Here is a 27,447-nt window from a genome sequence, read left to right on the forward strand (position 1 = left end):
TTGGCTCAAGGCTATAGTAGAAGACAGTTGCCCAAGGTGCCATGCAGTGGGACTGAACCTGGAACCATGTGGTTGGGAAGCAAGCTTCTTACCACACAGCCATGCCTGTACCAGTAGACAATTTTTTTAGCTGTACCATAACTAAAATAAACAAGGTAAGGAATTTAGAATGCTGGACTGTTTGTTTTTCTACTATTTCATCTTATCTTTCTATAATTTGTTTTTCTTCTCTTTGGACTTAACAAAATGAGTACAGAGGTTAGTGTGTGTATGGGGGTGGGGGACGTTCAAGTATGCTACTCTCATTTTACGAAGCTTACTTCTGGTTAAAGTTATATTTTGGAAACGAAGTAATTTTTCCAACATCACCATCATAGCTTTTTATTCCTCATAATGATTTTTTTTGGGGGGGGGGGGGCTCAGAACATCCTGAATAGAATTCGAACTTGCTCAGGGACTACACTAATATATAAAACATTTCTGATAAAAAAAAAAAAAAGAAACACTTGTTTTTGATTACTATAAAGAGTGAGAGAACCATTTGAGATTAACAAAACAGAACACTTGACAGGCCTTCTGGTTTGAGAAGTGAAAATTCTTTTTTTCTTCCTATTGTGACGAGTTACTAATAACAAGACAACATTCTACTTATAAAATGAATATCTGATATCAGAAACATTACTTAAAATACAAAAAAATATAGAATTAATGTTTATGAAAAACAAATTGCTAAATCAATGTCAAAAATGTTAAAAACTACTATCAGCATTACTTTGTATAAAAACTTAGCAGTTATTTGAGAAACAGTTGAAATACAAATACTGCTGGATGTAAATATTTTTAATTCATTTCCATTAAAAGAATACCTAAAATGCCATAATTCAGAGCCATTTAGAAATACTCAAAATGGTTTCCATCAACAGTCTTATCTTGTGATTTATTTCAAGAATATTTTGAAATGTAATACAATTATTACTTACAACAAGCTTGTCATATCCTTTTTCAAGGTATTTCTTGCACTTTCCACTGTCCCCAATAGAAGCATAATACTTAGACCACCAGTCAATTTCAAGATCTAACAAATCTGTTTTCTCCTGTTAACAAAGATATATAAAGTAAGTCCAATGCAATGAAAAATAATTATTAGGAATTCAATTTGAATTGAAAGCTTTCCAATATTTCAATGAAAATATAATATTACTCACATTTAACAATCAATATAATTTTACATAGCTAGAAAACATAAATACAAAACAAGATTGAATACATGAAAAATATTAAAAAAAGGCATTTCCCATAAAAATTAAAGTCTTCTCGATATTAAGTTTCCACCATTATGAATTGGCTATACTGGATCACTATCCCATACTTCTAAAGATTTTTAAGCCCACAGTCTAGAAGCTTACATATAAAAAGTAGAAGAAAAGAAATCAAAATTGTGTAGACTTAAAAAAAAAAAACCCCAAAACTGAAACAGAATCTTAGATAAATGAGAAAGCTTTAGACATTTTTTATGCTTTGTGAAAAATTCATATTAATTCTAATTTTTCACAATTATGAAAATCCAGCTACTGCATAAATTTGTTCATAAATGAAATTTATTTCAATACAAATATTCAGAAAATACCATATTTGCTTGTGTAAAATGCAACAGGTTAATACAAAACATCAAAGTTAAAATCAGGAGTGGGGGTAGTATTATACGTGAATGTATAAAAAAAAGAATAAAAGAAAAATATATATATTAATGATAATTAGACACAGAAAGTGTGTGTGTGTGTGGTGGGGTTATATATTTCAAATAGCATTATATGTAAGTAAATATAGCAATAACAATGATTGATAATTCTTCTGAAAATGAATCTGGTAAAAATGTTACGGAATTGATCAGTCTCAACTAAGCACAGAGACTTAATGTGATCATAAGAAATAGAAAGCAAAGTGTATAAATTCAGACTTTGCTACATTGCATGCTAGTAGACTGGAAACTAGGGAAAAGAAAAATAATGAAATTACTCTGAATTTGGTAAGAGAGCTGATAACACTCTTGGACATATAAGTAAGCATAAATAGCTCAATAACAACAGCTACTCAATAGACAAAATGTTGAAATTGAGCACCAGAAAAAAATCTAAGAGAAGAATTCTTCTTTCATATCCATCCAATAAGTGCTACCCTATTTAGATTTCAAGAAACTAGTGTTCTTTCATAGATTATATAACCAGCACCAGCAATAAGATAAAATAATAAAAATCTTATGAATCAAAATTGTAGAAATAAGATTTTGAAACACATATGAAGTTTTAAAATTATTGTATAAGCAAAATCAAATGTTTTTCTTACAAAATACAAAAAAAAAACAACCCGAAACAAAAAACAACATAAAACTAAAATGAAACAACGTTTAACAAAAACAATTGTTAAATAGTGAAGTAAGTGCTAGCTAACTTATTTTGACCATATACATGTATCAAGGGTGGGGGTGGGGGCAAATACTAAACAATACTCAAAACCAAATGAAGGCAAAGGGAACTACTTTTCTTTTTTAAAAAAAAATAGTTAATGCACCAAAGTCCACATCACTTACAGCTGGAAATAGTTATGTGGATTGGAAAAAGATAGATGATTTATTACACACAGAGACAACTCCAGATGTATTTCAGTCTTATTGGATCTGAGTGAAGTGTAGTCATTCACATAACCAATCAAAGGAGGTACAAAAATAGATAATGCATACATAAAGATTCACAAAGCAACAAAGCCTGGGTACAAAAGTCCAGGAGTATCATCTATAAGGAAAATAGATAATTAAGTGCTAAGGTTTTTAATGTGGCAAGTGTTTCTTTTTTCTTTTTTTGAGGCTAACTCTGTATTGAGATGAAGAAAATGTTGAACAATGCTTAATAAACCAACAGCAACTTCAAAAAAAAAAAAAATTACATTGCCAACTGAACATAAACAACTTTGATATAGAAAATTTTCAAAGCATAAATTGATTAAGCATGTGTTAGGTCTATAAAATTCTTTAAAAACGTATTTTGTGGTAAATTCAAATTACGATAAACGTAAACAAACGAACAAAGTTTGCTTTAAGAAGTGTTGAGATGTCTTAGAAAGTTGAAGTGATTTTAAATTCTCAATTGCAGGATAATGCTAATATAGCCTGAACAGGATAAACTACCCCTATTTTGCAGAAAAAAGTGTAGGCGGTTAGCTATTTTGTGGTAATTTGTAATAGATTGCAGAGCTAAGTATGAAATATAAATATCTACATTTCTGTTTTTGTAAACAATTATCAAACTGTATAATTGTACTCAAAGTATGACATGCTACCAATGACACAGGACAAGCAATGATAAATGTAAAAAAACTGCAACAATAGGCAAATTGGGTAATAGATACTAAAGTTTTAACTTTTTCTCACTGTCCATGGAAAGATAAGATATTTTCGATTTTTGAAAGACATTTGCTAATGTAACTTCTAGCTAGAAGGAAATACAATGTAGATGAGAGAAGTACTCTCCACTAATCTAAATGTAGTCAAATCAAAGCATTTCCTTAAATTCCTTTTGCCTAAGGCCACAATCAAGATAGAGATTGCTTTTAGACAATTTGTTCTTAATTGCAATTCTTGTAAAACTTCCAATGGTAAATTTTTCCCATTGAAGATTTCTGGAAGAAGCTGACTAAAACAGACTTCATTATAAACAAATTTATCAAAACTAAAGGCCCTAGAAATATATTTTCTCGAATATATTTCCAGAAAAATTTTAAAATTAATTTTCTCAATTAAAAGTTTCAAATAACATTGGTGAAAAGATCAATAAAATATTTTAAAAAAATGTTAATTTTAAAAAGAATGAACAAGATAAACATTAATTCATCAATAATTTTTAACAAGGTACATAGCAGTATCTTCTCTTTCTGCGTCTTCTCTTTTTGCATAATCCATATAATAGTTTGAGTAATAATTCAAATATTTTATTCAAAAATGCAACCTATATAAGTAAAATTAAACCTGATAACCAAAATAGAATAGGTTTTATTTCAATAAAATTAAACAATGAATAAATCTAAACAATGCTCTACATTATAAGAGTAAAATAAAAATAATAAAAATAAATGCAATCTTTGACAAATCAAACCCAAATCACCAATGTATACATAACCCAATCATGCAAATTTTTAAATAAAACAATACTTGAGCAATTAAAAAAAAAAAATCCACTTTAGACATAAAGAAAGAGATAAAAGAGATAAAAAAAAAGAAATGTTTTAAACAAAAGAAAACAGTTTCAGGTATATGACCAATCAAACAGAACAGGAATATATTGAGAGGAAAATTTTTAATAAAAAAAAAATCAATTTCAAGACGTGGAAGGGAAATTAAAACTTTCAGAAACAGGAACAGTTTGTAAAAGTGTGCAGGTGTCAATGCTGGTCCTTTACAATGATGCAATTAGATCAACAATTTGTTATTTCCTTGAAATATTTAGAACAGTCCATATTGTTTAAGAAATCTTAAATGCCCCCCACCAGTTAATTTCAGGATTGAGGCATGGCTTGACCAAAACTTAGAGAGGAAAGATGTTAAAGCCTATTTGTAAGTAAATCACTGAATTTAATAGGGCCCGAAAATTAAATGGTAGAAAATGTTATCAGAGGTTATTTTTCTAAATTTTGTTATTGCTTGAAAAGTATTAAGGAAAATTTAAAACCATATCTAGAATCTTATGAATAAATTTTTCTGATAATTACATTTTATAATGGAAGAGATAAGAAAAGAAAATAGACGTGATCTCACAGCATGCAAAAAGGAAATAAAAATAATATCCAGTATTAACTTTTTTCAAGAAGTGAGATGTAAAATTTCAGTGTTGGAAACAGAATTCACTGCATTGAAGGAAGTTGGAGTAAAAGTAATTTTTGAAATAGATATTCCTGACATGTAAACTTGATTGTACATGTGCTGGAAGTATAACCACACCGAAATATGTGAAAAGTGGTTTTTTGGTTTGTGTATTGAAATAGCCAGTTAAAGAAGTTCCACCACATTTAAGTGAATGAGAAGCTCCATATCCACTGAGAATCATGATTGAAACAAACCTCTTCTTCTTTCTCCGACTTAAAAGAAAATGAGGGTAAATCCATCTGTGGGAATGACATAACCTTGTTAAAATAACCACCTGCTTCACTGCCTTCACTCTTAAAAAAAACAAAAAACAAAACAATGTTCAAATGTAAAATGATATTTTCAGAAAGGATATTTTTTAAAATCCAAATGCCAACACTAAAAATTCCAGAAGTTAGCCATTCAATTACAAAAAGCATTCTTTAAATTATTAAATGGTTTAATATATTTAATTTCATTCTCAAAAAATTGGTGATATCTGAATCCAAATATAAGGATCTCCCTCTTTAAAAGCATGCTGACTTACAGCTTCTTGTATACCAGGCAAAGGGTTGACAATTCCTAGAGCTGAAGATGTAGGAAATTGTCTAAAAATCACTTCAGGTGTTATCTGGGTATCAAAAATGGTATTGTTTCAGTTAAATATTATTCTGAAAGGCTGCTTAAATTTTCTGATAATGGAAATTTATTATTCATGCAAGAAAGAAAAAATGTCTTGCTATTCTTTGTTTTGGAAACAAGATAGCTGAGGAGAGAGAATCTTAAGAAATGATGCTTTGTACAAATTTCTAGTTGTAAATATAATTTTTGAACAGTTGTGTACTAAAGTAAAACGAAAGCTGAATAAACAATATTAGACCATAAAATAAACAGATGAAAGAACTTAATGGCTTTTGATAAACACTTAGAAAGACAAAAGATATATAACAACCAAAGAATTTATCAGAGAGAAAGACAAACAACCAAGATGGTGCTGGAAAAAGAGTTGTAGGTGTATGACCTTCAGTTACATCTAGGAAAAGCAAACTTATTGGTAATAAATGGAAAAAAAGCAGACATAAGAGTTACAAAAGTTAGCTATTTCAAAAACAACAAACTGATTGAATATATTCAGAGTAACTTTCCATGTGACCACAACTCAGAATAATGCACTTTCAGAAAACTGATATATTTATTCTTTCACAGAGATTATCTGAACATAATTCCTAAATATTACATACTTCTTAACTCCAAAAATTAAAGTATTTAGGAAGTTGAATGTGTGAAAGTACTAATAGTAGATACGCTGAGTTTTCTGAATTATTGCACACGAAAAGTTTTATGGATATCTACACTAGCATGATAAACTTCTGAAATTGTACATCCCGGTTCAATTCTTTGTTAGATTGTGGTTTCAACAATGGTCTTCCCATTTAATTTTGTGCAGTGTGTACAAGGCAATACACTTTGTAATTGCATCTAAGACCACCCAGAAATATATGGACACATCCATAAGGTGTGTCTATATTGTCAGTTTTGGGCAACGTTTTACAGAAGTCAATGTTTATTGTTTTAACTTGTTTAAGCTTGACTAAATAGCTCAAGCTAAACTTTGTTGATGATGAATTTGTTTATGTGATATCATTTATATCTTATTTTATATATCTATTTTATAACAGGTAAGATTTAGAATCTAAATACGGAAATAATCTAAGTTACATTTTGGATCTTTTGATTTCCATTTTCCTTAAAATTTATTGTAAAACAAAAATAATAATATTGACTTTCTTTTTTTCATCAGAGGCAGAGAACACAGATCATTGCAGGTTGGGTTTATTATATTTCATCTGCTAGAATTAAACTTTATATAACCATTTTATTGCAAGAATTCAACAGCTGTTGTTTTTAAGTCAATCCATATATAAAGTACTATCTGCATTATATATTGGAATAAATATAAAGATGTTATAAAGAAGGAAGGAAATTTAGAACTGGAATGCAAAATATTTAATTCACAGAGAAAAGTTTGAAAGAATGGAAGTAAAAGTGGTAAGCCAGTTGATGACAGATGTACAAAGAAAAAAAAAATCCCCAAAAACTGGAAATAAAATAACAGGAGTGAACAGAATGGTGATACACTCAATGGCATGATGCAAGACTGAGCATATGACAAAACATAACAATATTTGTTGCATTTAAAAAAAATATACACACAAAATAAAAAACAAAATACACAGTGCTCACAAAGAATAAGAAATGTTACAACAATGGACATAGATATTTACAAGAAATCAGACCACGTTTGAGGGATCTAAAATGTTTTAAAAATAACTTTGAAACATGTTTAAAAAGACAATGTTTAACATTAGACTATCACTTTAAATTTTTTAGTTGTAATTACATACACCATGGAAATAATAGATAATATATATAGTTTATCTGTAACTAGTTGCAAATGAACATGTTTAGGTTTATATTATTGCTATTTTAATCCTTGGAATAACAAAATTGAGCCACAAATAGTAAGAAAAATCATCATTTCAAACTAAAAAAGAAAAAGATATTTAAAAATGGAAAATATGAAAATAAAATAAATCCAAAGACCAAGAGTTTAGACATGCTAAATGTGGCTAAATTTTATTTTCCAAAGATATGGCCAAAGTAACATTTTTTCCTTCTTTCCAAAATTATAGAAAAAAAAAAATCAATCTACTACTTAAATATTCTTTCACATGAGCTTTTGTTCTTGAAGTGAAAATATAGGGTCATCCCATAAATAATGCAGTTTTTTTATACTTCTTTTATTTTTCAAAATAGGCACAGGAGTGGCTGTGTGGTAAGCAGCTTACTTCCCAACCACATGGTTCCAGGTTCAGTCCCACTGCGCAGCACCTTGGGCAAGTGTCTTCTGCTATAGCCTTGGGCTGACCAAAGCCTTGAGTGGATTTGGTAGATGGAAATTGAAAGAAACCTGTCATATATATATATATTTGTGTATGTCTGTGTTCAAAGTGGACGAAACCTTTCATATCCCACTAAACAGATAACAACACCTTATGTGAGTGAAGACCTTCTTTAGCCTGGGGTGCTGGTGTGCCCCCTTTCCCTACTCATTATCTTCAGCACTTGACACTTTTATTGAGAACCCATTTCTCATGACCAGCCACTATTCGGTCCAAAAAAGGTTCATTCGTGAGATGTGACAGCAAAGAAGAGCACACATTCAGTCTCTGTGCGCGATTATACTCAGAAAGTTTGTGAGAAACCAATTGACCCAATTTTCTGACAGGAGTTGATGAATGGTTGAATGCCAAATCCAAGCTTCTCTGCTAGTTCTTCAACAATTACAACGTAATTTTGTTCTACCAGGATTTGCAGGACATCCTCGTTGAGCTCTTCCAAGACAAAGCTCGTCTTCTAAACTGTAGTTTCCAGCTCAGAATTTCTGGAACCACCATTGACACTGGTTTATGCTTACTGTCCAATCTCTATATACTGCATTAATATTCCTCGCACTTTCTGTTGCGTTGTTGAACTCATAAAGCAAAATATTCTGAATATGCTCCTTTGTCACTTCGATTATAGCTTTGTAAAAAAATTGTTAAAATCGAACTACACTCTTCAAAACTTGCATTAAGAATAAGGACAAGGTAAAATTATTACCTGCTTTTATAGCAAGTTGATGCAGGTAGTTTATCCTGTCCCTCTCCGACTTTTAGTTCATGCAATTGCAAAAACCACATTATTTAGGGGATGATTCAATACTTTTCTAATACTGCTTACAGAAAAAATATGAATTTATTGTCTTAAAACATGTTTAATTTTTGTGTACAAACAACCTAGAAATCAACATACTCCATAATCTCCTCTTTGATTTTATACCAGAATGCTCTTATTTGGTTATAATTGATAGTCATTATTTTTTATTAATGATTATATGCATTAAATGTTTATTCTGAACATTATAATATTTGCAGTACTATAATTTTAAGAAAATACGATTTTGCTGCTAATGCCTTTATAATACTCAGCTGTAAATAGAAACCCAGTGCAGTGTTAGTGTTGGACTAGTTCGCCTGGTATAATCATCCTACAAACAGTTAAACTGGCAATATAATTTGTACAAGGTTCTTAAAATTCTAACATCTGTGTAGAGGTAATGTTTTAGAATATTCAGGGATGAGCTCTACTTAAGTTTGTTTTAATTTTTTTTTTTTTTTAATATTCACAGCTGATTAAATGCAGTAACTTACTGTCTGTTGAAATAAAGAGATAAAAATTAACATAATGCCTGACAAGAGAAGTAATATGATTAAGGATGCTTAGTAAAGAGTTTGTTACATGAGAAAGAGGAGCTTAAGGCAGTTCATTTCAGTCTTAAATTTTATTATTGTAAAAGAACTATAAATTTTGATGACTTTAAAGAATATATATATATATATATATATATATATATATATATATATATATCTATATCTATATCAGAAGATGAATATTTCAGAATTAGTTTCGAAATCTTTGCTAAATTGGACCCATACACCTATGGTTTAGTGATCATGATCTGCATATTAACACCAGTTAATGAGTCCTGATAAGTTTGGTTGAAAGAAAAGGAAATAGTTGTCAGGAAAAATTAAGACTGATTGAAAATAAAATTGTGATATGAAAAAGCCTTAAGGCAATTTGGAAGAATTGTGTATTGCTAGAGCTAGTGTTTTAATAACTTGATGCTCTCTACTCATAACCTTACCATCATAAATGGTACCTATTTTCTGCTAAGTAATTTAGGACAACCAATCAGTGTAATGTCTTTCTAGACACAATCACTAACATGCATGTAAGGTTTCATGAAATCTTATAACAAAATGGCAGCATGAATTAAAACTAGGAATTATATAGACAGATTAATACAAAAGGCTACATTTAGTTGTGTCTGATTTCTGTAAAGTAAAAACCTGAATCCAAACCAAGAGTAGAATAACTCAAACAATGAACATGAAAGATAGAAAAAGAATTTAGATTTCTATTGTTTCCATTAAATTTTCTTTTACCCGATTCTTTAGTTTGATGTGGGGGAAGGCAGATTTTGCTTGGACAAAAATTTGTTCGAACTTGCTCAGTTTGGACTGTCCAGGAAATACATAAACAAAACACATAGTAGCAACAAAGCAAATTATATTACACAAAGATAAGCAAAAATATTAAGGTGTGTGTGAAAATATATAATCACCAATAATTTAATGTTGATGATTAAAAGAACTTCAGTATTTGGACATCAGTGAAGTGGTTAGTTCATTTTGAGTTAGATAAGCTGTGTGTAAATTAAGCTTGTATGATGGAAAAAGTATTACATGCAAATAAATAAAATATGAAAGTTAAAAAATTAAAATTTTAGGAAATAATCAGATGAATGTTACAAAGCTATATTAGTCATCATGAGATGAATTTATGTCGAAAATTACTCTATGGTTTTGTAAAAATTAATATAAACTTAAAAATTAAAACATAAAATTTTTTCAAGGAAATTGAAGTTTATTTGGTTTTGACTTATTGGAGCCTTAAATTGTGATCTTTTGTGATTTGTTATAATTCAAAGCAACTATTTTAATTCAGTTCAGTCTCAAAGTGATTGATATAGAACTAAATTAAAATACCACCACTAATGTATATCAGATATGTTATTTAGACATTTATTCAAGTAGTACATAATAAAACTAGACTATCAAGTTCCCGAGTCTAAATACTTGAAAATTTGGTTCAAGTCAAATAAACTAATGACGAATGCAAATGGTTGCTAAGCTGTAATGTCAAATGTGAAGTACAACTTGAAAATCTAAATCTAATTTTAATATTAATTCTTTTGCAGATTATATTAGCCTAAATTTTAATAAGTCTAGATTAGAGATTGGAATCCCAAGCACACAGTTTCTAAGACTGATGTTATATATATATATATATATATATATATATATATATATATATATATATATATATATATAATCATCATTATTTAACATGTTTTCCATGCTGGCATGGGTTGGATGGTTTGACTGAAGCTAGTAAGGCCAGGGGCCGCACCAGGCTCTATTGTCTGTTTGGCATGGTTTCTATGGTTGGATGCCCTTCCTAACACCAACCACTCCATAAAGTGTGTTGGGTGCTTTTAATGTGGCACAAGCACAAGCGTTTTCTACATGGCACCAGCACTGGTATCAGTTCTGTTGTGGTGGACAGGTGAGCCATGAAGAAGATTTTGTTCTAACATTATTATATGTGTTTTTATAGCTGGAGTTTATTAAATCAGTGTCGTTATTCTAATTTCCTTTCAAACACTAAATGGATTTCAAGAGTTTGCTGATGTTGTCCTCAATGTTGGCTTACCATGCTGGCATGAGTTATATATATAAGAAAGAATTTAAAATATTTGATGATTAAAATAATAAAGGCACAAAACTGAAACAAGATGTAAAGTTAGATTGTTTTGAATTTCAAAGATTAAAAACAGATTTTGATGACTGTATGCCATTACTGCTCTGCTAGTTAATCTTGTAGTGCTTTCAAAGTAGTGTTCACTCACACAAATACTAAGAGCAGATTATCTGTCATTTACATATAAACCAATGAACAAAAAAATAGAGGTTTATAGTTTCTGAAATATAATATTTTCTAAAGACTTTCTAGCCATGTATATCATAATTCTAAATCAATACCATAGTGTATCTTTGTATACTCCTATGAAGTAAAGTTCGAAAAAGTTTCTGAAGGATGATTAGGAGAGATACGTTAAGTAAAAAATAATGTGTAACCTAATTAAGAAAAACAACTAAATTTCAGGTTAATTTCTAACCCTTTTGTTATCATATTTCAGTTGAGATACAACACTTTTGTTTCAATTTTAAAAAATAACGAACAATTTAGTAAAATAACTGACATTACTAGATTGGTATTTGTAACATAAATTGATGAAATTTTAATGGTAGGCATTAGTTTGGGTCACTTTAAAACTGTAAGTGTTGTAGAACCAGGGGTTGGTACCAAAAGGGTTAAATTAAGTTTTCCCTTATGATGACTGTAAGTGCAGGTGGAAAGCATAGTGTATGTGATATGTAGCAAAGTTTGTGTTGAAGCAGAAAGTAGCAGGAAATGAATGGTGAATATTTTTACCTTTTTCCCTTGTGGCATCTCATCAGGTGGCATATCAATAGCCATTTCAGCAGGTGGGCCATTGCCAGGTGTTTCTCCTGAAAATACAGTTTAAAGGAAATAGTCAAAGAGAACAGAATAGAGGTCAATATATTTTATGTCTCCTGTTTATTTTCAATGTTTAAGAATTCAAATTCTGTCATAAATACCTCCTAAATTCTCCAGACTACTAAATAAGCTGCAGTCTAATAGTGAAGTAAAATAATCAACCACACTATTTCCATTTTATTCATGCACACATCTACATAAGGTGTAAGGATGTTCAATAATTAAAATAAAACTGTATTTTCTAACTGAATGAATTATTTCTTTTATTAAATCACCTAGCAAATCAAACAAATTACTCATGTGCTTCCTGTTACTTCTAAGGGGATACCTAATATATCTTGTATAAGACAGGCTTACATGAGAAGAGTCTCTATATGACTGCTCAATCTGCTATAAATAGTAGCCAAATCTGCCTCAAGACCTATCCTTAGAGTAAGGGTAAGACCTGAGGTAAAAAGAAGGATGTATTAGATAATGTAGTTGTAAATAAGGGTCATAAGTCTGCTGACTCAATCAGAGATGATCTGGACCAAAAGCACCAACAAGCCACCACTGTATAAAAAATGTAGTCCAGAAAATTTTATCATTCTTTTGCATTAGTGAACAAGGGACAAGATTACATTTTCTTCACGAATGAAACTTATCATCATCATCATTGTTTAACGTCTGTTTTCCATGCTGGCATGGGTTGAATGGTTTGACATGGAGCTGGCCAGCTGAGAGCTGTCTAGGCTCCATTTGTCTGTTTTGGTATGGTTTCTATGGCTGGATACCTTTCCTAACACCAACCACTTTACAGAGTGTACTGGGTACCTTTTATGTGCTACCACATAATAATGCATATTATTGACACTGGTATGAGTGAATTTTAACATGGCATTGGCACAATTATTATGAACTTAGGGACCAAATTATTACAGCTATAAAACTACTATTTGCCAAGAATGAAATCATTAATTTTACAGAATAGAACATAGAAAATTGAGTATAGTATACATTAGTCAATGAATACTGATTCATTCCTTAAGCTGAAAATGAAAAAGACATTTTTAATTGAGGTTAACTATTGCAAAAGAAAATATACAAAGAGTGGATGTGTGGTGAAAAGCTTGCTTCCCAACCACATGGTTCTGGGGATCAATCCCACTGTGTGGCACCTTGGGCAAGTGTTTTCTACTATAGCTTTGGGCCAGCCAAAGCCTTGTGAGTGGATTTGGTAGACGGAAACTGAAAGAAACCTGTCGTGTATGTGTATGTGTGTCCACCCTACTACCACTTGACAACCAGTGTTGGTGAGTTTATGTCCCCATAACTTAGCAATTTGGCAAAAGGGACTGATAGAATGAGTACCAGGCTTAACAAAAAATAAGTACTGGGGTGGACGATGCATTCAACTAAAAATTCTCCAAGGCGGTGCCCCAGCATGGTTGCAGGCTAACAAATAAAAGAAATGACTAAATACCAAAGAAACACACACACAATTTAAACAGTTTAGTACAATGTCAAAGGTTGTTCTTACCTGTAGTAGATTGTTCTGGAGGTGGTTCAATTGCAACATGACGGAAGTTTTCTAAGCTTTTGATAGTGTAAACACCAACAGTTGGTTTGCGACCAAACTGACGATGGTCTTTAACACGAATGTTTAGTGGAGGCATGTAGTGTTCTTCTTTTGGCAGCATCTACATGAAACAGAAAGAGTAATACAATGTTAAAATGGATAGTAAAAGAATAGAACAACTGGGGCAAAGACTTAGATTTCTTAAGATGACATCATTTAGTTAAACACTAAATGTTGTTGGATTCCTGGGATGGAAATTCATTACTCAATGTAGAAATTTTGTCATGCCTCTAGGCATTATATTTATAAATGCCTTTGTTTATCTAGCTAAAGTATGTAATCTTGACTTTCCTGATAGTCATTGATGATTGGTTAATATTTTAATAAATTACTAGTTTATTAACAATGTTCTGTTTCACTACTATATTGTACAAGAATATATATCTATAGATTTTTTGCCAACACTGACAAATGTAATCACCTTGTCTTTAAAACAATATTTTCATGGATGGTAAAAAAATATACTATTAGATAGACTAGTTTCAATCCTGTATTGAGATTTCATCTGCACCTGAGTTAATATCTTTAACATATATAAAGGTACTCAGTTACTGATGAAATATATTGTGTATAATAGCATGGTTTTTACATCTGTCTATACACTGTGTTGGTTATAAATGACAAGTTATTTTATATAAAGAGATCTGCTTCATTCTTGAATGCAGGTATGAACTTGTGTAACTTTTGATGGGAAATATCCAAGTACCTGGTCTTTACATTATTTTCATTTTGCATGTATGGAAGTTAAAATACAAGTCATAATATTTTTAGTTCTTACTTATTTAGAAGAACCAGTCATTGTTGCATTTGGTCTGATGCAATGCATATCAGAAGAATAAATAGTTTTATTTCTAATGGCTGGTTATTGTTACATTGTTTAGAGGAGAAAATGATTCACATTTACAATGAGTGATTTAAAGTGCAAACAGAATTGTTCAAACACTACATACCACAGAAAGGAACAGTGAAGGTTCATTGAAATTGGGATTCTTCTTGGTATTTTTGATGACAGTTGAGCTAACAGTGTTTCCACCAATTTCAAATTCAATACTAGGAGAATTTACTTCTAACAGCTGGAATCTCTTCATGTTGCGCACACCCCATACCAAAAACTGAAAACAAAATAGAAAAATTTTAATTGAAAAACTTATAAGATAATCCTGTTAATTCTAAGATGCACCATCATTGTTCTTAGAGTGAAAAGATATTTTAAGTCAGTATATTACATCAACATTGTTTCCATTGATAAAGTTCAAAACAATGGGACTTGTATATTACTCAAAACACAAACAATGGAGACAGTTCCCTTGCAAATAGAAGACCTAGGAAGACAACAAAATTGCAAGCACAAAACTTAACTGCTCACTTTCTCATATAAAGTAACACAACACTTAAAATAGAAATTGTTGTGTAAAACATTTTAGCTGCTGTATTACTTTTATATGAGCAAGATAACATTATGTTACGGACCAAATAAAATCAGAAGGTACTACACATTTACAATAATTATACCAATAATACACAAGAGTTTCTAAGCAAATCAGCTGAACAGGACAAACCAATAATAGAATTGGAACATTGATAAGATGAAAGATTTCTGATATCAAACAAATCAGACCATATAATATGGATGAGTTACAGATTAAAATATATGACTTTGGGTTTATTAGCATTGATAAAGGATCTGAAATCACTGATATAGATATTAAATTAGAGAAAAATCAATATCACTGAAACCTACAGATTTTAAAACTCAACTATTGTTGCAAAAGAGTTTTCTGCATTGTAGCTCAAAGACCCTGTGGACATTGATTAAAAATTTAAGCTTCATTTGATGACCAAATTTTTCCATTTGCAGTCAACAAGCTTTTAGCTAATATTGACACAGTCCTCTGGATTGCCAGCTCTTGTCAAGCTATCCAATGCATGCCATCATAAAAAAAACAGACATTATATGATAATGATGATTGGGTAAAATATTATTCATATCTACTTCATTGGTTATTCATTCTACAGTGGTGTACAAAATACCAGTATCCTATCCTGGTGATACTTTAGATACTGAACTACAACAAATACTAATTTCAGCCAAATAGTATGCAGTTTAATTCATTGCTTACTCAAATCTAAGTGCCACAACAAAACCTATAAAACATAGGGAGTAGTATAACTTGCAGTTTGTGAGCTCAACACATGTTCACACACACACACACACACACTGCACATTTTTATTAAATAAAACTTCTTTCCATTACAGACTGTATCAGACCATAGTTTATCACTCTTCTTCCAATGGTAAGTTTTTTTTTTTAGTTGAACCCTTGCAAAGCACAAAATAAAATGTTGAAAGCTATTCATGTTCACATCTCTTATCAAGTTTTAAAATATAGTATGGAAGAGAGAGGTACACAGACAAAGGGAAAAGCTAGCACATAGACATGTGTCTTGCATCAATAAAGAGATCAATATCAGTTTGGTGTACAACACAAGAACATGAATTTGATGTAAATATATTTCAAAATGTTGAAAATAATTGATTTTATCCAGTAGAAAAAAACTGATTTTATTCAGTGAAATTCAACTAAAGTTAAGTTTTAATATAATTATTGCTGTTTAAAAGATTACAAAACAATGTAAATACTTCATGATAAATAAACTGTAAGATATTGTATTATAGTAAGAAAAAAGATTTACCTCAATTCCAGTTCTTTGCAGAACTGGTCTAATACCATTGGGGACTTGGTATAATTCTCCACGTTTTGGTGGTAGGAATGGAAGATCTTTACCAGGTGTTATCTGAAATATGAACAGAAAGTTAGTTTCGAAGCAATTACAATTTCTTTGGTTCAATCCAACTCTATTAATGTATCCATAGTAACTTCAAGATACTAATATGCTGTATACTTGTATAACTAACATCACTACTCCTTACAATCATTCATCTGGAACTGCTTTGCTTGCAATTCAAATGCCTTGGAGGAAAACAACTTTTTTTTTTTTTTTTTAACTCAGTAGATTCATACCTTTTTTAGTGAATCATTACAGAGATATAAGCTAATAAAATTGCTGAAATACTAGAATTCTAGTATTCAAATCAAAGGTTGATATTAATGTAGTAGTTAGAATGATTTTATTTAAACCGATTGAGAGAATGCTTTACTATATAAAAAAATACTTAATTAAAGACCTACAACTTTACCTCTAACTGAAAAATTATAATTATATCTGTGTTTAAGAGTTAATAATGTGGTGGAAAGATTTTGATGAATACTGACAAATATGCAAGAGATTGAGAAAATTGATTCTTATTCCTAAAAAATGAGTCTTGGGAAAGAAATCATTACAAGAAGCAATAGTAAGAGTTATACTATTTCATTTCCCATTACTAATTCCTTCAGGAAACATATGAACATAAAACAATTGAACTTTTTATATAAATTAGTTAATTTCAAATATCTGAAAAAAAAAAATAAAGAATGTAATTCAAAATAGAAAAAAAATTTAACATCTGAATAAAAGCAAATTTAATTAATGTTAGGTATATACAAATGTACTACACTAATGTTGACAATATAAAAAGAACCATTTTGAACACTTTAGTTTTACAAATCAACCAAAACACATATATATATATATATATATATATATATATATATATAAAAGAAAAAGAAAATCGAGATTGGAAAGTTAATAATTGTTTATTATTAACACCAAATTAATTATCAACCCTTACAGCTGTTTCAATTAATGCTCAGTAAATATTAAATTTATATGACCTGAGCATAATATCTTCAGAGGGAAAAAATATACCCTTGGATGTTTTATATGTGTTATGGATTCACTATAGCAGACTGAATGATACTGTTTATGATTTGTATTGTTATATGTTCAGGTCATCTAACTTTAATATTTACTGAGTATTAATTGAAACAGCTGTAAGGAATGATGATTAATTTGCTGCTGATAATAAACAATTATTAACTTCAAATCTGTTTTCTTTTCCTTCTTTTATATGACTATAAACTATATGTTTTTATATATATATATATCCCTATTATTTTAAAGAAATTAATTCCCTCAAAATACTAGGTATTGAACCAGTATTTTCTTCAATGAAACCATACCTTCATGAGATTAACACAATCTCTAATCGAATATATAAATATATATATATATATATATACGTGTTTTTATATTATTAATAAATTCATGAACTTAACAATAATATACTCAGGAAATCAATATTTAATATTTCGAAAAACATACATTTTTTCGAAATATTAAATATTGATTTCCTGAGTATATTATTGATAAGTTCATGAATTTATTAATAATATAAAAACATATATACACATTTATTTGCTCAAAATAATTGAGCACTCAATATAAGTTCAGTTATATTCTTTTAGAATATTACTTATAAAAATTATATATATATATACACTTACCAAGAACAATTCAAAGGCAGCTAGAATTTCTCCTTTTACAACATCATTCTTATAAACAGGGTACCATTGTAAAACTGGGTTTCGAGCATCAGCAGGATCAAGCTTTACCATTGGGCTAGCTTTTGATCGGCCAAGAAATTCAGGTTTGCCCTACAGAAAAACAAATTTTAGAAATGCCAACAATCATTTATATAAAGCAATGTCAAAAATCATATATTTAACAAGTTTTAATTAGTATGTTATATCAAAAACGTGGGGATCATACTGGCTTCTTAGTGAATGATGTTCTGCAAATGCAATAGGATAAATGACACTGAATAGCAAGATTTGTCACTAAAAGTAAAATAACTACAACAAGTCTGTATAACATATTTGACCCATAAGACTCCTCAGAATGACATGCGTACCACTCACTAAAATATATATAAAACTAAACATCTCTCGTGTTTTATTTACAAAAGTTGTCTTGAGCAGCATGGAAGTTTGATATATACTTAAAAATTTAATATTAAAACTTCAAAACCTGAAATTAAATCCTCTGACCACTATTCAAGATTTATAATAAGAATAAAAATATCTAAAATATTTTATATACTTTATTTGAAAATCTGTAGTCTAGAGCAATTTTTCTTAAAGCAATATACCTCATATCATTTTCAGAGCTGTGCAAGTCTGCTCAAGAATCAAGCTGCAAGAGATTAAACTATTAACATTTGTAGTAGTAGTAGTAGTAGTAGTAGTAGTAGTAATAGAAAAAACAGTAAAATTATCTCAAGTCATTAATCATCATCATTGCTTAATGTCCGTTTTCCATGCTGGCATGGGTTGGACAGTTCGACTGGGATCTGGGAAGCCAGGAGGCCCCAATCTGATCTGGCAGTGTTTCTATAGCTGGATGCCCTTCCTAATGCCAACCACTCTAAGAGTGTAGTGGGTGCTCTTTACGTGCCATTGGCACAAGGGGCCAGGGGAGCTGGCATTGACCACGATTGGATGGTGTTTTTTACGTGCTACCGGCACAGGGCTCACAACTACAATTTCCATTTGATTTGATTTTGATATTGCTGATGTTGATGTACTTGACTTGGCATTGGCCACGTTCGGATGGTGCTTTTTACATGCTACTGGCACGGGGCTCACAACTACAATTTCCATTTGATTTATTTTGGGAATTTAAATGAACTTGAACCATTAAAGTCAGAAACTTATTAAATATGTTTTTATAATAAAAATTACATCAACTTTGCCAAACTATGACCAATAATGAAACACTTTCTCATTATCTTTAAAAAAAAATGCAAAGTATAACTGAAAGACATTTAAAAATCTGACTTTATACTGTCTCTAAAAATTAAGAAATGCTATTTCAAAGGAAAATCTGGTAAGAAGTAGTGTTTTTGTCTTAGTTATTGATATTAAAAAATAGTTATATATTAAATAGTTGGGTACCAAACAAGCCAAATAGTATACAAGTAGTATATAACAGGAAATAGAAAATTTTCAGTAATTTCACAAATACTTTTGAAATACGGAAATGTATGATTCATTCATTCTGATAACAAAGGTAGGAAGTCAAAATGATCTTGCAAGCAAAAATTGAAGAACTTACAAACATGTCATGGTCAAAAATCTCCATAAAGATATCTGGAGGTTGTATTTCTAGATTCTGAGGATTACCATAGATTTCTAATTGCTCAAAGATCAAGGTTTGGTCCCAGGTTGGGCAAAGTGATTTCTTAAATGCTTCAGTGACCATACTTTGTTTAAGGAATGATACTCTTGCAAAAGGATCTGAAAGAAACATAAAAAAAAAAAAAAACTTTCATAGTTAAGATCTGTTGACTTTTGTACATATTTCAATGTCTGCCTTTCCAGGCTGGAATGGATTGGCTACAGGGGCTACAATCTGACATCAAACTATGCTAATACAAACACAGCAGATTCTTACACATATTAGGAAGGGCATCCCACAACAAAAATTAAACTCAAGCAGACAGTAGGGCTTGGCATAGTTTTTTGACTTGTCAATTACTATCAAACTGTCCAACTCATGCCAGCATGGAAGACAGATGATAAATTATGATGACTGATTTGTTGGGTATTTAATGTTGCCAAAGGAATAAAGTGGAAAATTTTATTTAAATTTTTGTTGGAAGAAATCAACTTTACTTATAATGGTTAGAGTTAAGTACACTAATAGTATGATTAACATACTATGATTAACATAGAGTCAAGAAAATTCATTTCTTATTAGTTAAATTGGGGTAGTCGATCTGAAAATAGTACAATGACATTTCGCTTTATATTTGTTAAGATGAAGGCAGTACCTGAAAGACCAGAATCATCAGCAGCTGCAAGATCTCTAGCTTGGTACAAGTAAGCTCGAAGCTGATAAATTTGAGGTTCTGGAAATGAAAATATCAAGAATTCATTTTAAATATTTATTTTTTAATTACAAAATATTTATTTTAACAATCAATGATAATAAAAATACATCTTTCCAATATTTTGAATAAAATACAACTTTTGTGAAGAATATATAGATCCTTTAAATTCATAATTTATGTACAATTGGCAATATATATAAGTAGGGGTTGTTTGTTTAAAGTCCTGGGACTTCTGCATTGAAGTTTAAATACCAGTCATAAACCACCTATAGAAAATAGGGTCCAAACTTTTTTATTACACTTTAGAGCTATTTATCCTTTGGTTAAAGTTATCAAAAGCATGATTTAAATACAAATTCTTTGATTTTTTTTTTTTGTGGCACATGAAACGTGTAATTAAATATATGTGTAGGAAATACTTTAAGAAATTAATATTCTATGATACCATAGCACTATTATATCACTATACATTGGTTTTAGAAATATGAAACTCAAAGTATCCCCAAACCAAGTTTATTAAATGGCTTTAAATATTAAAAAAGTTGTGAACAGATCAAATTAATCTCAATATACAATCCTTTCTGGGAGGGTGTCTGTCGATTACACTGATCTCAGTACTTGGCTAGTATTTATTTCCTTGATCCTGTAAAAATGAAAGGTAAAGCTGACTTCAACAGCATTTGAACTTAGAGTAACAGTAGATGAAATACTGCTAAGCATTTTGTCCAGTGCTTAGCTGCATTTTTTCAGCCTAATGCCACAGGTTGCAAAATTTTTTCCCTACCTACTAAGACCAATTAAGGATCAAATCTGAGGGGAGTGTTACATATAGTAGTATATTATATATGGACTTAGATAGTTGTAAAAGAAAAAAAAAATTAAAACTAACAAAAATACTTACCCCCAAATGTAAGAAACATTCGTGGTGATATCATAGCAACTTCTTTGTCAGAGTCATCCTATAACACAAATGAAAAAAAATTAAAATATAACTTGTACAAATTAAGAGAGAGAGAGAGGGAGAGATAGAGAGAGAAAGAGAGAGAGAGAAAGAGAGAGAGAGAGAAAGAGAGAGAGAGAGAGAAAGATAGAGAGAGAGAGAAAAGCGAGAGAGCGTGTGGTGTAACCATTTTGTTTATTTGCTGCACAGAGGCTAAAATTGTATGTTCATAGAAAACAGTCTACCCTACATTACAAATTATCCAAAATTGTTGCATAGTGCATTATAGATTAATTCATGATAAAACATGTAATCCAAATTACACTAACCAGTGAAACTGAGTTCTTGTTTGTATTCATTATAGTGTATACAAATCTCTCTTTGACAAAACATTGACATTTTACTAATGAACTAACAAGATTAGAAACTAGTCAAATAAATTTTACTTTTTCTTCCCATATAGATAAAAAGCTGTGATGTTTAATTTTCACAGTGAAGGAAAAATTGTAAGTTCATTTATGAAAGGCATACCTTACATTTAAAATAAAATCATTGTTATAATGTTTAATTTCATAACCTTTTAACACCAAATCTTATTTTTCAACTACTTTACACAAGTTAAAATTAGTTTTGATAATATGAAGCTGTATGTGAAACACTGAAAATTAAGACTAAACATTGAACTAAGAGATAGGAGAAAGATTTATTTTTTCAGCTTAGTTCCTTAATGTAAGTAAAGTAATATGCTTTTATTCAGAGTAAGGACACATTGCTGAAGGAAGATTTTAATAAGAATACTGTCAGTAACTTCACTTAGTATGTAACTTCAACTCTTCATTAAGATTAAACTGTTTTACTTAGTGTACATTTAGTTAAACTTTCTTCAAATTAGTGTCACAACCATTCATGGCACTTCAATTACTCTGTGTGACACAGTTTTTGTCCTAGGGTAGTAGCTGTTATTTCCTATTTGCTTACCCTTAGAGATTATGAAAAATGGCTAATATTTCCTTCAAACTTTGCCTTTATTACATTTATTCAAACTCCAAAGAATCCCTCTCAATCTACTACTCCTTCTCAGAGATGCACATATTGTCAGCCACTAAGGAACACACTCAAGTGGTTAAAATCAAGTAACTGACTAGCATATCTGGAGTAATGAGCAGAATATTTGATATGATATTTCTGCTTCAGCAACTGAATCTGTCTCAAATGTAATGGAAAATAGGTCAGTTTCAAAAGATTGATGTCCAAGTCACAAGAGGAAAGTTTTAAGGGAATAGTAGTCATTTTCTTTGATTTCTAGATAGAAGCAAATAAGAAATAATACTTACTAACCAAAGACAAAAAAAATATAAATTTTGTTACACTGTTATTCACTTAAAGTGATCTTTCTGGTAATAAACAACTAACTCACCTCAACTGTTCCAATACCTTTGTCGTCTACCAAGGTTACTATGGTAAACATTCTTATTGCACACACAACAGGTCATACTCAAACCATTATAATAAGTTTTGAGAAAGTTCATTTTCATCAACATTATCAGACTTCTCTACATATATTAAACAACTGATACAAATATATCTTAGCCCTTTACTTACAATTGAAAAAAGAACTGAAACGATAAAAAATGTCTTTACCTCAGCTACTCTGAAGAAACATGCTCCACCAATTCCTTTTGATATCATTTTTCTATGCCATCTTCTGCGTCTGACAAGATCCATCTTACGTTCCTTGGCATGGAACTTCATGCTGAACAATGGGGCAAATTCCCAACCTTCAGCTGCTTGTTTTTGAAGTTTTTCCTGAAAATAATAGATAATTTAAAGGTAAAAAGAAAAAAAAACAAGGTTTCAGTAAAAAAAAACAACATGCTTCACTCATACAACTACCCCTACTTAAAATAATGAAAAAAACATTGTTTAGAAAAATTAAATTAAAGTCTTGCAATTGTAGATTCATTTGTGGTTATAGAAGTGCCAGTCTTCAAAATATTTCTATTATAATTGTCCACCCAGATTCAAGCTCTGTCTCCCATCTATGATCACATTACGGAATCATCGGACAATACATAAACCATATCCTGAAATAAGAATCTCTAGGTAAACCTCAATTTCTGACAGATATTTCAAGGCTTTTTCGGTTCTGCCAAACTTCCATAATTTCTCCAAGTCTGTTCTGTACCTAACACCCAAAGTACCTTATATTTTGAATTTAAAAAAAAAATACATACCTTTTTCAGCTTTGCTTTTTCATCTACCACTAATGTTCTTGATCTGACCCAGCGACGACGTCTGCAGAGATGATAGTTTTTCTGAACAGGACCATAACCTCCCATTGTAGCCTCAACACAGTATTCAAAGCCTGGTAAATGAAATGATAAATATCAAATAGGGAAAACTTTATTTCTTTAAACGAGCAATATATGCATATTTTTACATTTTCCCCCATGCTAATAAGGAATTTGGATATTTGCTACCTGAGTAATTTTGAAGTTAGATGCTGTTACTGCACCTAACCACTTTATTACTAAGTAGTGCCTATTTTTCAGGCAGATCAACTGGTACAAACAGAAGTATATTCCTAAGGCAGAAGAGTTACATTTATTTTAAGATTTGAATTTATGATTACGTCATTAGTAGCCCAACCTCTTAATCCTTTTGTTACCAAATCCTTGTTAAAACACATTAACTTTGTTTTAATTAATTTCGGTAATACTGAGGAATTTAGTAAAATAATTTTATCATTATGAAACTGGAGTTTGGAACATAAATTAGCATGAAATTTTGATGGAAAGTTTTAATTTAGGTCAATTTAAAATAGAAAGTTTGTTTCCTAGCTCCATGGGCAGTCGGGTATCAAAAGAATTTCAGTTTATATATTTATATACACACACACACACACACAGATATATAGAGATATAGATATATAGCTTATGAATAATTTAATTAGTTGCACAACAATGCCACATTACACACACTAAAATGCTATGACAAATGAAACCTAATTATGTGCTAAGCTTAATTGTCCTCTGCACCTACTATTGTAGTAGGGTAGAATAGTTCTGCATAAAGGCGGCGAGCTGGCAGAAAGTAAATACTTAAGGTGATTTAAATTCAGAAACATATAACAAGGAACTCCATCTTTTAGTTTAATTAGTTCTCTACAATTCACTCTAACACTATTTTCTGAATGAATTTTTCCAACACATTGAAAACAGGTAAATTTTTCTATTGTTCAATAAGCTACTAAAATCAATGAATCTTTGGAACCTATCATTCTATCATCAGTTCGCTTGTGTAAAACAGGTTTATCGCACAGCATTCTTTCCTGAACATATGGTCCTATATTAAATTATATAATGTTTTAGGTTTTTCTTTACAACTAGATGATTTTTGTATTTGATGCAGTAGTTATAAATATTTTATTCAGTTAAAAGATTTTAAAAAATAATTGCAATGAAATAATTTCTTACCCTCTTCATCTACAGCTCTGCTTAAATCAATTTTCCAGTCGTCATCCCATTTCCATCCTTCTGGGAGTTTGGTTTCATCTTTAGATGGCATAACGTCTCCTTTCTGAAAAAAGGAATCACATTCAGATGAAGTGAATCATTTTAACAAGACAACTATACATTCTCAGACCAAATTTATGAATAATAGCTTTTCAGTTGCTATAGTTGTTTAAAATGATGTCTATATTCTGTTAAATAGAACCTCAAACAAGGAAACATGTATTTGTTTTCAGAATCACACTTGTATATGTCAATGTTTTCATGCTGACTTGGGTTACATTATTAAAAATATCAAAAGTTGGTACACCATAAGGAGAAAATGTAATTCTCTGGACAGTTTTCTTCATTAGGGAGATAAAAGAGAAAGTATGCAACATCACCTTTGATGAATATTAATAAAAGTTGCGTTATTTAAAGATAGGAAGATAATAAAAAGAGTTTAACTAATTAAGGATAAATGATAAATGATTGAAATAATGCATCAAGAAAAATGGAGTCTAAAATGCCAGTAGTCTGGTAAGAGAAAACTTGTCTTAACATTATTCTATTTTGACAAAGGACTTTGCATTAAACATTTCATTCTTTTTCATTCATCATAATCCACTAATGTATCTCACTTTAAATCTTTTAATTTTTTCTGATTGAAATGAGCACTAGCTAGTCAAATACCAATTTTAGCCAAATTTAAACAGCATATTCCTTGAATCTCAGTGACAGTTTAAGTAATAAAAAAAAGATATTTTACCACATCACTCCATGCTTGTTTCATTGGTCCCCAAGTACCCCGAGGAAGTCTGTATTGGTTTTCATAAACCTCTTCTAGATAGTTGCGGTGACCAGCATCTTTATCAAACATGAGGCTGCATAATTGAGGAGAAAAAAATATATGTGAGACTGAAATATAAAGATACAAACTATGCAGATCAATGTTGACAATAATGTCTAGGCCATGTTCACCAGCAGACTTTTTAAAGTTGGGTTTGTAAAGGGAGGAGGTAAATTCTGTGTTTTATTTATTTATTTATTTTTTTAACTCCATAAATGTATAGTGGTGCACTTCCAGTCAGTAATCTTTCATTGTGATGTGTCCAGGTCACATTGCAAGAAAGATCTATAGCTTATAAGATCCACTCTTGTTATCTCAAGACACAGCATATTTTAACACAATAACAGGCTCCAAGTAGGTAACTACTTTATTTATATAAGCAACCAGAAACAGAGGACCAAGGATTGATTCTGTTGGACTGCAGATGTCATCAGATTGGGTTCAAAACGTCATCCTAGCAGTGTAACTACCTCTTTTTGAATGAGAATGAAAAATTTCAACCAATTATAAAGAATTAGCTGTCATACCTATTGCAAAGAGCTTTGCTATAAGTCATTTATGTGGTGCAAAATTGAAGACTTTGACAAATCTCAGACAGGTAACATCCACCCATAAACTGCCATACGTGATTTAGCTGATGTAATTAAGTCAGAATTGGGAGATGAGTGAAAGTAGGTGCAGTAGAAAGAGGTCATCATGTTTGAGAAGCAGACAAGTAACACCATTAAGGTCAGAGGAGACACAACTGTGCATACACTTGAAGTGCTGTTGAGGCACTGCAGGAGTAAATTCAACAGATGTTATGAAATTTGGTGTCAGGAGTATTTTTTTATCTGTAGTTTCAGCTCATAGCTGCGACCATGCTGATGCACCACCGTGAAGAATGTTACAGTAAAAATGTCAACATTGTAGTTGGCAATATTCACAATACACTTTTTGGGATCATCACTAATCTGACTTGTGTGGGGAGATTCAGAGGGGCCCAACTACAGAGTGAGGCCTCTGTTTCGAGTATACATATTTCTGGAACACTTTGCTATCCAGGTTGGTTGTTACATAGGGTTCAAGTTTAAGTACTACCTTTCCGATAATTTATTTGATATGTTTGGTTACTCTGTTGTGTCTTCTATTATCCTCTGTGCTATGTAATCTGTACTCATGTTCAGTATCTTCTATTCTGGTAAGATAAACTGCTGCACTCTCCCAAATTGTGCTTTTGTAGTTTCCAATGTAATAAGGCATTCCATATTGAATTGATGATGTGTTGAAGGAGGGTATTGACACCTCTAGAGTAGTAAAATTCAATTCAGTTCAGTTCAGGCTCTGTAATTCAGTACAGTAAGTGTTCCAGTCAAAGCAAGTAGTGGTGGCAGTTTTTCTTTCTGTCAATAAGAGTGGTACCAATCAGAGTTTCAGGAAGTGTGGTAAATAGCAGATCCAAAGTGTTGTTACTTCTCGTGATGGAGGTTATTACTTGGGATCAGTTCGAACCCAGCACTAAATCAAAGGAATTATTTGCACTTTGCAGTCAGTGAAAGGTTTCTCAATCAATCTCTGAGTAGTTGAACTCA

The 27,447-nt window shown here is 30.7% G+C and overlaps 1 protein-coding gene across 8 annotated transcripts in view; it reads right to left on the reverse strand.

Moving 5' to 3' along the window:
• LOC106876851 (myoferlin) overlaps nucleotides 1-27,447 on the reverse strand; it is a 198,796-nt gene that overhangs the window by 20,787 nt on the left and 150,562 nt on the right. For 7 of the 8 annotated variants that reach the window (XR_016240821.1, XM_089348070.1, XM_089348069.1 and 4 more), the window contains 15 exons: nucleotides 25,796-25,910; nucleotides 25,012-25,114; nucleotides 23,770-23,900; nucleotides 23,177-23,341; nucleotides 21,497-21,554; nucleotides 20,536-20,613; nucleotides 19,818-19,999; nucleotides 18,209-18,358; nucleotides 16,455-16,556; nucleotides 14,711-14,872; nucleotides 13,662-13,821; nucleotides 12,056-12,132; nucleotides 9,943-10,017; nucleotides 5,107-5,205; nucleotides 981-1,094 (listed from right to left, as the gene is read on the reverse strand). Coding sequence is in view for 7 of the 8 variants with exons in the window: in XM_089348070.1 (XP_089204196.1) it covers nucleotides 981-1,094; nucleotides 5,107-5,205; nucleotides 9,943-10,017; nucleotides 12,056-12,132; nucleotides 13,662-13,821; nucleotides 14,711-14,872; nucleotides 16,455-16,556; nucleotides 18,209-18,358; nucleotides 19,818-19,999; nucleotides 20,536-20,613; nucleotides 21,497-21,554; nucleotides 23,177-23,341; nucleotides 23,770-23,900; nucleotides 25,012-25,114; nucleotides 25,796-25,910 (1,771 nt within the window). In the remaining variant the exon portion in view is untranslated. The remainder of the gene's footprint in view (nucleotides 1-980; nucleotides 1,095-5,106; nucleotides 5,206-9,942; nucleotides 10,018-12,055; nucleotides 12,133-13,661; nucleotides 13,822-14,710; nucleotides 14,873-16,454; nucleotides 16,557-18,208; nucleotides 18,359-19,817; nucleotides 20,000-20,535; nucleotides 20,614-21,496; nucleotides 21,555-23,176; nucleotides 23,342-23,769; nucleotides 23,901-25,011; nucleotides 25,115-25,795; nucleotides 25,911-27,447) is intronic. The other variant, XM_089348071.1, reaches the window with a different exon arrangement.

Source organism: Octopus bimaculoides, chromosome 2 (genome assembly GCF_046866305.1).
Source record: "Octopus bimaculoides isolate indiv1 chromosome 2, ASM4686630v1, whole genome shotgun sequence".
In the NCBI taxonomy this organism is placed as follows: Eukaryota; Metazoa; Mollusca; class Cephalopoda; order Octopoda; family Octopodidae; genus Octopus; species Octopus bimaculoides.